Raw genomic sequence first — 16,382 nt, forward strand, 5'->3', positions numbered from 1 at the left:
TTCCCCAGCCTGTGAAAGAGGCATGCTGGGTCACTTGCAGTTCTTTTAGCTCTTTTTGAAGTGTCAAGAAGATGTTATAAGAACTGGTTTTGAACAGTTTTCAGGCACAAATAAATAAAAGATGCTCTGGTGCTACAGCTGTGGCCGTTGCTCTACATCTAGTGGTACACATGCTAAACTGAGCATAATTTCTGCTGAAGTTCCACTACCGCACATGTTAACAGAACGCAGCGCTAGTCAAAACAACACGACTTCTCATTATGATATTCTGTGTTCATACCTCAAATCCCTGTGGTCTTCCTAGACTTTCTTTAATATGTTTCCACGCAACAAGAATCTCTGATACAGACAAACTCGTAGCTTTGACATCGATGGGAGCGGCAGTGGGTTCTGTATTAAGAAAAATGGAAACAATAAACCTCCACTGTAACAGCTTGTATTTATCAAACCCTCCCCATCTGAAACTGTCATTTGCTTCCTTTATTCTGCCTTAATACTCACAAGAAGGTATGACACTTATGGGGAACATGAAAAAAAACTGAATGAGATGAAGAGAAGATTATTGTTGTATTCTTTTATTTGTGCCATGGTACATCAGTATCTCTGTCATCGATGATGGGTGCATCAAATTGTAACAGAATCATCTCCTCTGTATTATTTTTGTAATAAATAACTAAATAAATAAAGTAAATGCTCCCCCACCCAGACCCCCATTTCATAGCCCTTGATCAGCCTAAATTCAGCATGTAAATACAGCATTCATTCTCTTCACCAGCTAAAGGTGAATGATACCTTGACAGGGTGCTCTGTCAGTCCTGCTCTGGGGTTATATCAAGCAAGAAGTGGTATTCAGAGTGGAAATGAAATGTTACATAAAAAGACTATGTGATTATGTCCTTGAAATCACAGGCACCTGTGTTTGTGGCATGCTATCCTCCCTCTGCTGTACAACATTTTCTGTCTTACACCTGGGATCCACACTTTTCTAAAGAATGCATTAAGCTCCGTCCCCATGTTTGTATGTGTTATCACTGGCCCTGTGTCCATATTTCTATCTCTGTGCTGTTTATAGGACACACTGTACTCCTGACCTCCTGATTTTCTGGAGCAAAGGACTCTTCTGCCATCCCACTGGGGTAGGTGCCCTTCAGAGCTGTTAGGGTATGGCCAAGGTGTACACTTAGGGCTGCAGGGTGCTTTAAATGTCATGCCTGCCTAACAGCGTTGCCACAGGCAAGGTTTATTTTATGCTTTCATATCACCAAACCCTTTACAGAGCTCCAACTTCTTTTAGTGGTCGGGAAGATGAGTAAATGTTCATAGAGGTCTGCCACAACAGCATAACACCAGTTTGTATCACCAGTTAGTGCATTTGGAGTGAAGATAGTCCAAAAACTGTCCTATAATGAATGAAGACGAGTTAAGGAATCCTTTGGATTTGTTTTTGCTGAAAATTTGCTTAAGACAAGCTGTGGAAACAAGGCTTGAAAACGGAGAGTGAAGCACACAGTAGTGACATTCCTCCACCATTTTGGTGTAATATACTTCCTCAGCAAAAATGTGAATGCACATTCCCCTGCAATCACAGAGCTTGTGATTTCTTCTTTGGCCTAATGCTGCTCATTACATTTCTAAGGTGTTGATCTGCTCTTGAAGGGCAGGCAGAGGTCTTGGCTTTCATGTTATAGGGAGGTGCATCAAAGAGGTTCCTAAAAAAACAATTTTATGGGATTCATTTAACAAGGCTAGTGAAAAGGAGTTTCCTTATGGAACAGCCTGAGTTCAAATGAGACATTTTCCTCAGCGATCAAACTGCCTTAGTAAGATGCCTAATATCAGTCTTGACTCATTAGCTCCCCTCCTTCCTCTGATCATATTGCAGGCATTGTTCTGGCACCGCTGCCCTGCACCTTTTCTCTGACAAGGCTGCTGTGAATTTTTTATCCTTTTTGATGTGAGAGTTGTAATATTTGTAGCTCTCTTTGACCTTTTTTATTTTCTGCCAGAGTGTGGGGGGGAAATAATAAAATAGCATTTCTGATGTGATACAAAGCAGTGTTTGTCAGCAATGCAATACTTTATACTAATAAGCATAAAATATGTACAGAAATTTTCAGGAGCAGGGAGGTCATTCTGCACCTGTGCAGTGCACTGGTTAGGCCGCACCTTGAGTCCTGTGTCCAGTTCTGGGCATCTCAGTTTAGGAAGGATGTTGACTTGCTGGAACGAGTCCAGAGAAGGGCAACAAAGTTGGTGAGGGGTTTGGAAGACAAGCCCTATGAGGAGAGACTGAGGGAGCTGGGGTTGCCAAGACTGGAGAAGAGGAGACTCAGGGGTGACCTTCTTGCTCTCTACAACTACCTGAAGGGAAGTTGTAGACAGGCGGATGTTGGTCTCTTCTCCCAGGCAGCCAGTACCAGAACAAGAGGACACAGTCTCAGGCTGCACCAGGGGAGGTTTAGGTTGGATGTTAGGAAGAAGTTCTATACAGAGAGAGTGATTGCCCATTGGAATGGGCTGCCTGGGGAGGTGGTGGAGTCACCATCATTGGAGGTGTTCAGGAGGAGACTTGATGGGGTGCTTGGTGCCATGGTTTAGTTGTTTAGGTGGGTTGGATTGGTTGAAGTGTTGGATGCGATGATCTTGACGATCTCTTCCAACCTGGTCTATTCTATTCTATTCTATTCTATTCTATTCTATTCTATTCTATTCTATTCTATTCTATTCTATTCTATTCTATTCTATTCTATTCTATTCTATTCTATTTCCTATCCTATCCTATCCTATCCTAAAAAATATCTCCAGGAATGAGCAAAACGATTTTCTGAAAGCATTGTGCTGTGAAGAAATGCATCCCTCATGATATGTTTTTCTGCTCAACAGTTGCACCCTGTGTAACTGTTTTGTGTGTGCAGCTGAGATTTGTGTGGCAAAAGCTATTTTCTAGTTGTTGTGTTATTGAAGCAATTATCTTGTTGTCAGAAAAGACTGCAGTGGGATAAATAATTTGAGGTATGCACGAGATGTTGGCTGGCAGCCTTTACACTTTCTACAAATGCAGGAATAATTTCCTCTTCGTGGCATTCACTAGCAGTGTTTTATGTATTGCTTTGAACAGAAACACAGAGTATTCCTATTTTAAGAAATTGTTTTCAACAAATGGAGTAGAAACAGTTTGGATATTTGTATGTGAATAAAATGCATTTCCTCACACATCCAGAAACTGTTTGCTGTGGTTTCAATGATATCAGACATTGAGAATGGAAGCATTCAGAAAAAGAATAGAAATTACATATTTAGGAATAAGGTATGTTATGACTGCCTGAAAGTTATGGAGACTAAATAGCATATTTTATTGACTCAGATAAGATGAGGACCATATAATTTCTGCTGAAATGATACAGTCTGTAGTTCACTGCAATGTCATGCTTTATTCTGTGTGTCTTAAAACTAATGATAAGTTTGACAGGTTTGTTCCATTTTTTTCTCTAATAGGCACTGGCAAATAATTTTCCTTAGTTAATATGCTGATATTCTGCTAGCCCTATAGGCGTTCTTCTGAGGTCATACTGCTTGGAAAAAAAAGGGCAGAGGGAGGCAGGGGATGGGGGGGCAAGGTTGTTAATGATGCCTTTAATATTCTGTGATTGAATTAAAGACTTTCCATTTGCTGCAATCACACTTTAAGGAAACATGTTCACTCTGTAGGTCTTTGAGATGGCTATAGTAAAGAAGGACAAGGAATTCCACTAATTGCATTGATCTAATGTTCAGAAGGAGAATCCTGAATTTTGATCCTGGTAAGTAGGAAAAATAAGGGTTAGTTAGTAGTCCTCACCGTGTCCTTACTTATGTTGGAATTACAGAATGGGAAGGATTGGAAGGAACTTCTGGAGATCATTCAGTCCAAATCAGGATCATTTAGGGCAGGTTGCACAGGAATGCATCTAGATGAGACTTGAAAGTCTTTAAAGAAGACTCTACGACCTCTCTGGGCAGCCCGTTCCAGTGCTCCAGCACCCTCACAGGAAAGTCTTCCCTCATGTTGGGGTGGAACTTCCAGTGTTCCAGTTTGTATCCATTGCCCATCATCCTATCACAAGGCACTACTGAAAATAGGCTGGCCCCTTTTCCTTGACACCTACCCTTCAGAAATTTATAAACATTAATAAGATCCCCTCTCAGTCTTCGCCAGGCTAAACAGTCCCGGGTCTTTCAGCCTTTCCTCATTAAGACAGATGTTCCAGTCCCTTAATTGTCTTCACAGCCCTCTGTTGGACTCTCTTCAGTATATCCCTGCCTCTCTTCAGTTGGAGAGCCCAGAATTGAATGCAATACTAAAGATGTGGTCTCACTGTACCACTGTTGTGGTTCCAAACCAACAGAACTAAGATGATTGTCTTCTGGGATAGGCCCTGTGACTTCTCACTTTTCCTCAAGTACTTTCTGTTTTCACTTTCACTTTGACCAGTACATTTGCAAAGGATTTTAAAACAGAGAAACATTAGAAAGGTGAGGAGGTGAGCTAACAGTGGAATATAGAATAACCTGGATTTGTTAAACAGTGGGGTGTTGTGTGGGAGTAAGGAGCTACTTTATTCCATTAAGGCTTTACCAGTATGTAACCTATGCATGACTCACTCACCTCAGCATGCAAGTTGGACAAGTGGACTGGTAAAACTCAGGCTTTGTCAGATTAAAAGTTCAGAGTTCAGTTCTTCACGAATATAAATGGCTCATTTGTACTAAGTGACAAGGCAGCACCCAAGGAGGAGATGTGCTTATAATATTGATTGCACATCTGACTTCCCCTGGGGGTTAGTGGCATTAATCAAAGGAATACTTAATAAACTCTTACACGCTAAGGTGGTGATTTTGGTCTTTAAAAGTGCAGTGGAGATTGCTTCAGTTGAACTTTTACAGGATCTCTCCAAGTGGATCAGATGGCAGAAAAGGAAATAGTCCACTGCAGTTTATAGCTAATACGCTGATGTATTAATTTTCAGGTTCACCTAAGCCCCAAGCAGCCCAGCTTTAGCTATGAAATCAGCCAGAAAACTTCACTTCATAAATGTAAGATTTTAATTAAAGACATGGAAACTGTATTTAAATGTGTGTAACTGCATATTCTTTCTTCTAAATGAAAAAGGGTGATACATTTGTTTGCTTAAATAAGGGCTCAGGGTGAAAAGCAAGGGAGGTGGGCTTAAGCAGGCCAGCCTTCACTCTACAGTCATGTTTAAAATCACATCATCCACTAGCTGGCCTCAAGTTATGAGGGATCAAAATTGCAAAGGCTGTTGTATGGTGCTTTGCCTTTCAGATAACTGAAAGTCTTGGTTCTTCCTTGGCTCAATGAATTAGTACAAATCTGTACAAGGCACGAATAGAACTTCTGTGCAGTATCATTACTTCTTGTATGTGTTACAGAAGTGCATCTGGAGCCCCTCGGGAGGTTTTAAAAAGCAAGACTGAGAGTCTTCAGGCATTACCTTGCACTGCTCAGGGCTGTATTTCATACCTAGAAATATTCACTACACTGTTTATCAAAATGATAGGTCTTTCAGTCTTTGTAAAGATATTTCATCAGGTGCCTGAAGGAGAAGACAGATACTGAAATTAACAGAACTGATTCTCTATCACCTATTGTGACAATCATTAAAAGAGCCAAACACCACCTTCATAAAAGACCTAACTCATCTTGAAAAGGACTGGATTCCCTCTTTTCCCCAGAATCTTATTTCCATTAATTATTTATCTACTACATGTACTCTCATTCATAGTTATTGTGCTGATAGGCTGTGTCTATACTTGTCAACTAAGCAGGAACAGAAACAGAAAGCTTTAGCCTGAGCATAGGCATGCAGTTGTCCTAGAATTAAACAGTTAACATGATCCATGCTGAAGTACTGACTCTGGCCAATTAAAACTGCCCCAGAATATGCCCAGGAATATGCTGGTGCCTCACTGGAGATGGTACCCAGGAGGTGTATGGATGCAGCCACAATCTGGAGACTGACAGTGTTCAAGTGTGCAGATGTGAATTCTTTTTGACCAGCTAGCTTCAAGCATACAAATGGCTGCCTTGCATTTGTTGTAATAGTAATAGTAGTAATAATAAAAATAATAAGAATTTTATTGTTTATAATTATATAAGAATAATATAATATATATAATATACACTATAGACAATATAATAGTTAATATATAATATAATAATTTTATAATTATATACAATACTATAAAATATAATTTATATTATGTAAATATATTAAGATATAAATTATTATATAATCATATAATTATAATTATGTTATGATAAATGATAATAACATGTTATATAATAATAATAATAATTATTATTTTTTTTTTTAAAGTGTAGTATCATTGTCCTTTACCTTTAAAAGCTCTTTACCATCCCTAATGATTTCCCTGATTTGCAGACAGCACTGTAGCATGCAGTGCTACAGGCTGGGGTCAGAGTGGCTGGAGAGCAGCCAGGCAGAGAGGGACCTGGGGGTGCTGGTCGATGGTAGGATGAACATGAGCCTGCAGTGTGCCCAGGCAGCCAAGAGGGCCAATGGCATCCTGGCCTGCATCAGGAACAGTGTGGCCAGCAGGAGCAGGGAGGTCATTCTGCCCCTGTACACTGCACTGGTTAGGCCACACCTTGAGTCCTGTGTCCAGTTCTGGGTCCCTCAGTTTAGGAAGGAGGTTGACTTGCTGGAACGAGTCCAGAGAAGGGCAACGAAGTTAGTGAGGGGCTTGGAACACAAGCCCTATGAGGAGAGACTGAGGGAGCTGGGGCTGCTTAGCCTGGAGAGGAGGAGACTCAGGGGTGACCTTATTGCTCTCTACAACTACCTGAAGGGGGACTGTAAACAGGCAGAGGCTGGTCTCTTCTCCCAGGCAGCCAGCAGCAGAACAAGAGGACACAGTCTCAGGCTGCGCCAGGGCAAGTTCAGGCTGGAGGTCAGGAGGAAGTTTTACACGGAGAGAGTGATTGCCCATTGGAATGGGCTGCCCGGGGAGGTGGTGGAGTCGCTGTCACTGGAGGTGTTCAGGAGGAGACTTGACAGGGTGCTTGGTTACATGGGTTAGTTGATTAGGTGGTGTTGGATGATAGGTTGGACATGATGATCTTGAAGGTCTCTTCCAACCTGGTCTGGTCTATTCTATTCTATTCTATTCTATTCTATTCTATTCTATTCTATTCTATTCTATTCTATTCTATTCTATTCTATTCTATTCTATTCTATTCTATTCTATTCTATTCTATCTTATCCAATCTCAGGTTTTTTTCACTAGGACAAAAGAGACAAGCTCTTCCAGTTTCTAATAATTCCCTGAATCTTTTAGTGGGTACATGTTTAGAACCTCAGATGCCCTGTGCTTCCTTAGAAACGTATAATTCCTTGCCTTATAAACTTCTGTTAGATTTTTCACCTTTGGCTCAGAGGCATTCCAAAACACTCTCATTTCTAGTCTTAATACCCAATTCCAATTTATTAAATAATTTTTAGCTATTTAATGATAACTTGCTCCATTGTCATATGTTGCCATCTTTTCTATGACTTATGCATCAAACCAAGACTATAGCACCATTATTTCTTCTCAGTCTGTACTAGATAGAGAATCAGCTAATTATCACAGCCAGAACATAAGGTCACGAGTTGTATTTACTATCCAAATTACTCTGAAGAGCTAAATTCTGACCTGCAATATTTATCTAAAATTAGAAGTCTTTCTCATCATCCAAACTGCTCAGGGTAATCAGCCACTGACCTCTGGTTTGACTCTCACTACTTCCATTGCCCTTTTACAAAATGAGATGAAACCCAAGGATATTCTCTTTTATCCAAACACTTGTTTTGTATTTCCTGATGTGTTACCACATCATCAGCATCTTATGACATCCAACCATCTTTATTATGTCTTTCCTGTGTAGGTCATATTTTGTCTAGTCATGATTACTAAAACAAGCCTGCCTGGCCATCACTCTTATCTGTACAGCTTTTCCCAGCTTCTTACAACAATAGCTTTATGCTTTCATAATTCTGTCTCCATGGCTATATTTCTGATGTTCCTAGTTTTCCTCTTCTAGTGAATTAGAACTACACAGAGACTGCATTTCCATGGTACTGAAAGCCTGTATTAGTAGTCCTGGCATTCCTAGCTCCTCAATATTCAAGTGGAATGCAGTCATCAAGGAAAGTCTTCAAAGAATATATTGCTCTCTACAACTACCTGAAGGGAGTTTGTAGACAGGTGGGGGCTGGTCTCTTCTCCCAGGCAACCAGCACCACAACAACAGGACACAGTCTCAGGATGCACCAGGGGAGGTTCAGAGTGGATGTTAGGAAGAAATTCTTCACAGAGAGAGTGATTTGCCATTGGAATGGGCTGCCCAGGGAGGTGGTGGAGTCACCATTATTGAGGCGTTTAGGAGGAGACTTTATGGAGTGCTTGGTTGCATGGTTTAGTTGATTAGGTGGTGTTGGGTGATGGGTTGGACGTGATGATCTTGAAGGTCTCTTCCAACCTGGTCTGGTCTGGTCTATTCTATTCTATTCTATTCTATTCTATTCTATTCTATTCTATTCTATTCTATTCTATTCTATTCTATTCTATTCTATTCTATAAATGTTAAACACAGCTTAACACTTTTTCTTCATTGTTTCAATATCTTGCATCTTTATAATGTTTATTCTCTATGTATCAAAATCATCTATGCCTGCACCAAAGTTCAATTCTTTTTCTTAGTCTGTCCTAGCATGAATCTGATACCATTATGTTCTTGGCAGAAAGTACAATCAGAAGATTTCTCCCTGCTCTGTTCATGTTTCTTTTCAGCCTTAGGCATGCACAGCCTTTCTTCTGGCAGGCAGTCTAACTTGCTGTGCTCTCCATGTGTTCTGGTGTCACTTTTCCTCATTAGAGTATTCCTTTGTGAAAGGTTCGGGCTTGTCTTTCCCTGGTGCTGGGAAACATCTATCGTGTCCTGTTATGCTTTCTTATTGAAGATAAATGTGCATCTTTTTTTCTATACCTTATCTTCTGTGTATCATCCTCACTCCCTCTCCAAAATGGGTCCCATGTTCTCATAATTTCTTTTACTTCACTATAGCATCTGACCTCTCTTTCTCTTCTCTCCTTGATTGTTTCCTTTTTCTCCCTTTCTTAATGTTTCCAGGAAAGACTCTCCCTTCATACTTTTTTACTGCATTAAGGAATCTTTTCCAGAGGATCATATTTGTGTTTTTTTGTTGTTGTTTTGTTTTGTTTTGTTTTGTTTTCCTCCTGGTTATCCTAGGTGGCTAGTTTCGAACAACTTTTTCATCTGCTTCTCCATTCTGTTCTCTATTCCTTTATTACATTCATCTGCATCTTGAGCTACTGGAAAGTCTCTCCCATTAGTTGCCTCCTAGTAATATTCTCTATGAAGTCAAAAGATTAATGAGGGAGAAAAAATGCCTTCAAAGATCTATAAGTAGTCAGGCTTCCCCCCCATCCTGCTTCAGCTTTAGGTTATCACCATCTCTGGTCCCTCAAAAATTATTTTGAGCACATTATCTTTTAGATATCTGACTTAGAGATAGACATGAAAAGATTGGCCCTTGTACTTATGAAAAAAACCACCTGTGTTCTGCTCATGTTTGTTGAGATTCTTTAATCAGCAGGCTATTTTTAAGCCTTTTGCCTCCATCAGAGACACTTGCTGTAATCAGATACCCCATGCCAAGCTGCTTGTTTAGGCACAAGTTAGAACCAACACTAATAGGCTCTGAATGTAGATCAGAGGGTCATACAGAAACTAGAGATACTATCATTCATTTAATAGTTTTTAATACAGAAGAGATTTTGTTCTTTTCCAGAATCTGGAAACTGGTTTTGTGTGGATTTTGTTTTGGTTTGGTTTTTTGTTTTTCCCCTATGTGCTTAGCAGAGGTAACATGTTTATATTTTATTACATTGTATTATGCCATTAAGCAGTTGTGGAACCATCTGTAGATGGGAAAACACTTTTAATATGTAATAGAAAGTAGTGAGTTGAGTGTGTGATGAAAGGCAAGTCAGATAAGAATTTATTGGATCAGCCCAAGGACCATAACATACAGAATCATAGACTCCTTTTGGTTGGAAAAGACCTTTAAGATCATTGAGTCCAACCATTGTCTAACTCTGACACCCTAAAACGTCCCTCACCAGGGCCCCTTAAGACACTGGAAGGCCACAATAAGGTTTCCTCCAAGCCTTCTCTTCTCCAGACTGAATAGCTCTAACTCTCGTGGTCTTTCTCCAGCCCTCTGATCATCCTCGTGGCCCTTCTCTAGACGTGTTCCATCACCTCCAGATCCTTCCTGTAATAGGAGCTCCAGAACTGGATACAGTACTCCAGGTGGGGTCTCACCAGGGTGGAGCAGAGGGGGAGAATCCCCTCCCTTGGGGCACACCACTAGTGACTGGCCGCCAGCTGGATACAGACACATTCAGAGACCGAATTAGCAAAGCTCTGATGGGTAGGTACTTTCAAGTAGCTGAATTGGAATCACAAAAGTTTGTTTCTTGAGAGGAGCATAGAAAGTTAATTCTAATAATTCTATTAAGATAAGTTGTAAAGTTCATATTTTAAAAGAAATGTTAGAAAAAAGTGTTTTTCATATTGCTGATTATTCCATTTTCAGCCTTGTAGAAATAATGAGCAAAGGACTACTTATTACAGTTCACCATTCAGCTTTAGTTAAAATAGCTTTCTCTATTAAAAAAACCCCCAAAACCCCACCATTATGTTTTCACCTCCCTTCCTTTGCAAACCCCTCTATTTTTATTGAACTTTCTGATTAGAGTATGAAATTGTTAAATAATGAAAACAGAACCATCAGCATCACAGTATCATTTCTTCCACTGAGGCACAGAGAATTCAGCTGCAAAATTTCCAAGCTGTAGAGGGCAATTTTAACACTTAAAAATACAATTGTTTTTATAATAATGTGACTACTTGGTAGTGCTGATCCAAACAAGCAAATTAACAGGGCTGCTTTTAGCAAAAACAACATTTCCAACTTCTATAATTACTGTGAGAGAGCAGCAGTAGGTAATCTCTGCTACATCATGGCTCTAAACTGACACATTTATTGGAGACTATTGTGGAAAAGACATTGAATATTTTATAGCTTCGTATGAAATGCCATTGTCTTCATATTACAGTTTTGTGAAGGTAGTATGAAATTCCTCACATCTTTATTAGGACTGTACATAGAATAGAATAGAATAGAATAGAATAGAATAGAATAGAATAGAATAGAATAGAATTAACCAGGTTGGAAGAGACCTTTGAGATCATCAAGTCCAAGCCTTATGAGGAGAGGCTGAGGGAGATGGGATTGTTTAGCCTGGAGAAGAGGAGGCTCAGGGGTAACCTCATTGCTCTCTACAACTACCTGAACAGAACAAGGGGACACAGTCTCAAGCTGCACCAGGGGAAGTTTAGGCTCGAGATGAGGAGAAAGTTCTTCACCAAGAGAGTAATTAGCCATTGGAATGGGCTGCCCAGGGAGGTGGTGGAGTCACCTTCCCTGGAGGTGTTCAAGAGGGGATTGGATGTGGCACTTGGTGCCATGGTCTAGTCATGAGGTCTGTGGTGACAGGTTGGACTCGATGATCTTTGAGGTCTCTTCCAACCTTAGTGATTCTGTGAGTCTGTGATACTGAGTCCAACCTATCAACCAACACCATCTAATCAACTAAACCATGGCAACAAGCACCCCATCCAGTCACTTCCTAAACACCTCCACTGATGGTGGCTCCACCACCTCCCATGGCAGCCCATTACAATGGGCAATCACCCTCTCTATGAAGAACTTCCTCATATCCAGCCTAAACCTCCCCTAGTGCAGCTTGAGACTGTGTCCTCCTGTTCTGGTGCTGTTTCTCTTAACGGGAGGCAGTGGTAACTCAAATACAGTATAGGAAAGAAAAACTGTTTCCAGTAATAGAGCTGCTCAAAAATACTCCTTTGAATAATATTTATTCATCTTTTGTGTACAAGAAGATTGCTGCACACTACCTCCTGTCAATACAGAACAGGTTCTTTTACTAATGCAAATTAGGTGGGTTTGTTGTTTCACCTCTCCCACCCCCCCAAAAAAAATACTATTGAGAGCTACACAAAGTTGATACAGAAATTTTCAAGTTCTTCTGAACTATTCCTGTAATTAACATTTAATAGTTGGCCATAAACAAAAAATCACTACTTTTGTACTAATGAACTAATAAAAGTAATAAATGAATTAGCAATTAATAAAAATAAGAACAAAGTTGCAGTCTGTGCAATTCTGATATCCATTAACCAGGAAATGAGCATTAATAAGCGAATGCAGTTAGTCTTAGCGCTGTTGTCTGATTAACCCACTAAAAAAAAGGATGACCCTCAGAAACTAGCCTTTTTATTTTCTGCTCACTGTTAGAACAGCCCAGCTGTTAAGAAGGATGAACTTTCACTAAAAGGCTCTTTATTTTTTTTTCCTTAGGATTCATGTGGCTTGAAGTCTGTTTCTAAACTTTGTGTCTTGCTTTCTGGGTAACTTTGATAAGTCAGTTCACTTCCTTCTCTGCAAAACATACTTAATGCTACTTACCATTTCTGCAATTCTGTAGAATCATAGAATCAATAAGGTTGGAAAAGACCTCAGAGATCATCAGGTCCAACCTGTCACCCAACACCTCGGGACTAACTAAACCATGGCTTCAAGTGCCACATTCAATCCTCCAGGGACAGTGACTCCACCACCTCCCCGAGCAGCACATTCCAATGGCCAACAACTCTTTCTGCGATGAACTTTCTCCTCACCTCGAGCCTAAACCTCCCCTGGCACAGCTTGAGACTGTGTCCTCTTGTTTGAATGCTGGTTGTCTGGGAGAAGAGACCAACCCCCACTTGGCTACAACCTCCCTTCAGGCAGTTGTAGACAACAATGAGGTCTCCCCTGAGCCTCATCTTCTCCAGGCTAAGCAACCCCAGCTCCCTTAGCCTCTTCTCCTAAGGTTTGTGCTCGAGACCTCTCTCCAGCCTCATTGCCCTTCTCTGGACACATTCAAGTGTCTCAATATCCTTCTTAAATTGATGGGCCCAGAACTGGACACAGGAATCAAGGTGTGGCCTTACCAGTGCTGAGTACAGGGGCAGAACACAAGATGCAAAAATAGCTTAATATACTTCATAACATGCAAGTTAACTTTGTGTTGAACTGACCTCCTTCAGCTGAACAGATGACTACAATAGGGCTGAAGGGACCATCTCCTTTGTTGTTGTAAACACCAACTTTCACTTCAAAAGGAGTAAGAGGTGGCACACTTTCATCTCTGTAGATGAACTTCGAGGCATCTGAAGATGTCACCATTTTTTCCTTCCAGCCACGTGTTCCATTAGGTCTGAAGGCTACAATATATCCAAATCCTTCTCCGCTCTGAAACTCTTCTGACACGGGCTAAAATATAAAGTTCCGGTAATGATCAGACAAGGTTTTACTAATTTGGAAAGCAGTCACTCAGTGGTGGTTTGTAATTGTATTGGGTTTGGCTGAGGTAGAGTCAATTCTCCTCACAGCGTGTTTTTCATCAGTAGTTGATAACACAGCAGTGTTTTGGCAACTGTTGAATAAGTATCCAGGCTGTTTCTATCAACATTTCCTTGCCCCATGAGTACACTGAGGGGTGGGCAAGATCTTGGGAGGGGACATAGCTGAGCCAGCTCACTCAGACTGGCCAAAGAAGTATTCCATACCATATGATGACAGCTCAGATATAAGAATGAAGTAAAAGAAGGAAGTGGGGGTGAATTCATCCATGGTGTCTATCCTCCTATGGAACCACCAAGCTTAGAGAGCCCTGCTTCCTGAGACCAACCATCATCCTGCTGATGGGAAGTAGAGACTTAACATCTCTCTCTCTCTGCTATTGCTTTGTTTTCATTATTGTTATTAAAATTGCTTCTATCTTATTACTGGCTTTGTTATACTTTTTTTCCCCCTCTCCCCCTGTCCATTTTTGATGGGGAATGATAGAGTGGCTTTGGTGGGCACTTGGCCTCCAGGCCAGGGCCAAACCACCACAGTAATCTATCTGCTTGTGTGAGGGTGATACCTTACAGTTGCACTACATGATTTTACTTATACCTGTGAACACATAGGCACAATTATTTCTGAGAAGGAAGCTTGTAAGAGTTACATCTCCTAATCACTGTGGTTAGGTTGCTGTCCTAGGACTGAACAAACTCTTGTGCTCAGAAAGATTTTTTTCTCCCACTTTGTGTTTAATTCTTCAATTGGTGTCATCAGCCCATGGCAGGGGGGTTGGAACTAGATGATCCTTGTGGTCCCTTCCAACCCTGAATGATACTATGATACTATTAGAGATCTATTACTGCAATAACCCTTTTGAATGGCCTTATTAAAAATACAGACCAACAAATTATTAAGAGCTCCTGAAATATGATGTCAGTGACACCTATTACAGTGGGACTTTCTTAGGTTATAGAATAGAATAGAATTAACCAGGTTGGAAAAGACCTTTGAGATCATCGAGTCCAACCTATCATCCAATGCTATCTAATCAACTAAACCATGGCACCAAGCGCCCCATTCAGTCTCTTCATAGACACCTCCAGTGATGGTGACTCCACCACTTCCAGCCTGTGTAATTTCTGCATCCAAAGGGGATGTCAGGCCTTAGGGATTTAAGTCTAGGGTTCTATTTGAGTCTTGGGATATAATGTAATGAATCCAGGTTTCTAAGTCTCAGATTAGGTCTTGGTGAAGAAAATAAATCTCATTTGTTTTTTCTCTTCTCAGCGGACCTGTGAAATTAGGCACTTAAACTAAGACACATGAGCCATAAGCTAGCAGCCAGCAATGGGATTTATCTGTTGAGGGGCTGAGCACTGCTAAAGGTAAAGCTTGTATGTCCAGCTCAAGGAATGGATTTTTTCAAGCTAATTTACTGCCTACATTTCTTCTAAAGTCAATGGACTGATTTAGGAACTAGATTATGTTTAACAGCTGTCAGCATATTAGGCCTTTGGGAAATGACCAAAGGAGAGTGTCTAAACTCACTCTCTTCAAATGTCCAACCTCAAGAGAAGTCTTTATTGTGTTATTTATGTTTAGCAGAAAAAGCAGCTTCCACTTTTCTAATTGCCCACTGGCCTAATCATGCAGGAGATACATATTTTCTGTCATACATGTCAAGATGCAAGATGCATTTTCTCAAAACAAAGCTCACTTTCAGGTATTTATTTTTATTTTACATTTGCAGGAAATACTTAAAGAGAATAAGTCTTTCTTAAGTTTTTTTTAACACTTGCATGGCTTTCCTTCTCTTCCCATGGTTATTATTTCATTTGATGCAGCATGCATATAAGATACAGAAAAGTCAAATCAACTCAAGCTGTACATCAGGAAGAAAAGACACAGGAATGAGCACAACATTGGAACTGCTACTATAATGCCCTTGACTTAAACTACATAAAAATGCCCCTTGCTTTGAAAGTTTAGAACATATTTAACGATCTGTATTTTATGTTCATGTCCTGCCAAGGTTTGCTGTGAGGAAACCCCAGTATAGGACTCTATACTTTGCCCTCAAAGAAGCAAACATGAAACAAACCCTTTAATCAGAAAAGTTTCTTACCTCCCATGCTATTACTAATTCATGCCTCCTTCCACTTCTGCCACTTACATTAGCTGGAGGTGTCTTTGGAACTGTGAGCAAATAGAAAAAAATCAGAAAACCCACAACAACAAAACAAAAGATCCACCAAAACCAACCCCAGAAGCCTTCAACCCAACCCAAACAAACAATCAAACCCCAAACAAACAAAACCCCCAGAAAGTCCAAATTATTGAAGTTTTTCCCATAGTAATAAGTAGCTGCAGAAGACACGAGATCACAGCAATAACAAGCAGTTATTTGTGGCTTATTGCATCTAACAGTGCTAAAGAAAATATGCACAATTTTTCATTTCAGAGAATTCCACAGTCAGGCTGGTAAACTTAAGCAATGCATAAAACGAGAAGAAAAATAAACACTATATACTGCAGATTACAACAACCCCATGCAGTGCTACAGGCTGGGGTCAGAGGGGATGGAGAGCGGCCAGGCAAAAAGGGACCTGGGAGTACTGGTTGACAGTAGGCTGAACATGAGCCAGCAGTGTCCCCAGGCTGCCAAGAAGGCCAATGGCATCTTGCCCTGTATCAGGAGCAGTGTGGCCAGCAGGAACAGGGTGGTAATTCTGCCCCTGTGCTCAGCACTGGTTAGGCCACACCTTGAGTCCTGTGACCAGTTCTGGGCCCCTCAGCTTAGAAAAGATGTTGAGTTGCTGG

General features: G+C 40.6%; 1 protein-coding gene across 3 annotated transcripts in view; it reads right to left on the bottom strand.

Moving 5' to 3' along the window:
- The window catches only part of CNTN5 (contactin 5), a 716,457-nt gene that overhangs the window by 15,391 nt on the left and 684,684 nt on the right, over nucleotides 1-16,382 (bottom strand). For all 3 annotated transcript variants that reach the window (XM_068145236.1, XM_068145244.1, XM_068145226.1), the window contains 3 exons: nucleotides 15,688-15,758; nucleotides 13,253-13,487; nucleotides 281-390 (listed from right to left, as the gene is read on the bottom strand). In XM_068145236.1, coding sequence (XP_068001337.1) covers nucleotides 281-390; nucleotides 13,253-13,487; nucleotides 15,688-15,758 — 416 coding nt within the window. The remainder of the gene's footprint in view (nucleotides 1-280; nucleotides 391-13,252; nucleotides 13,488-15,687; nucleotides 15,759-16,382) is intronic.

This window comes from Melanerpes formicivorus, unplaced genomic scaffold (assembly GCF_026170545.1).
Source record: "Melanerpes formicivorus ecotype bairdi unplaced genomic scaffold, bMelFor1.0.p_v2 SCAF_1, whole genome shotgun sequence".
Classification (NCBI taxonomy): domain Eukaryota; kingdom Metazoa; phylum Chordata; class Aves; order Piciformes; family Picidae; genus Melanerpes; species Melanerpes formicivorus.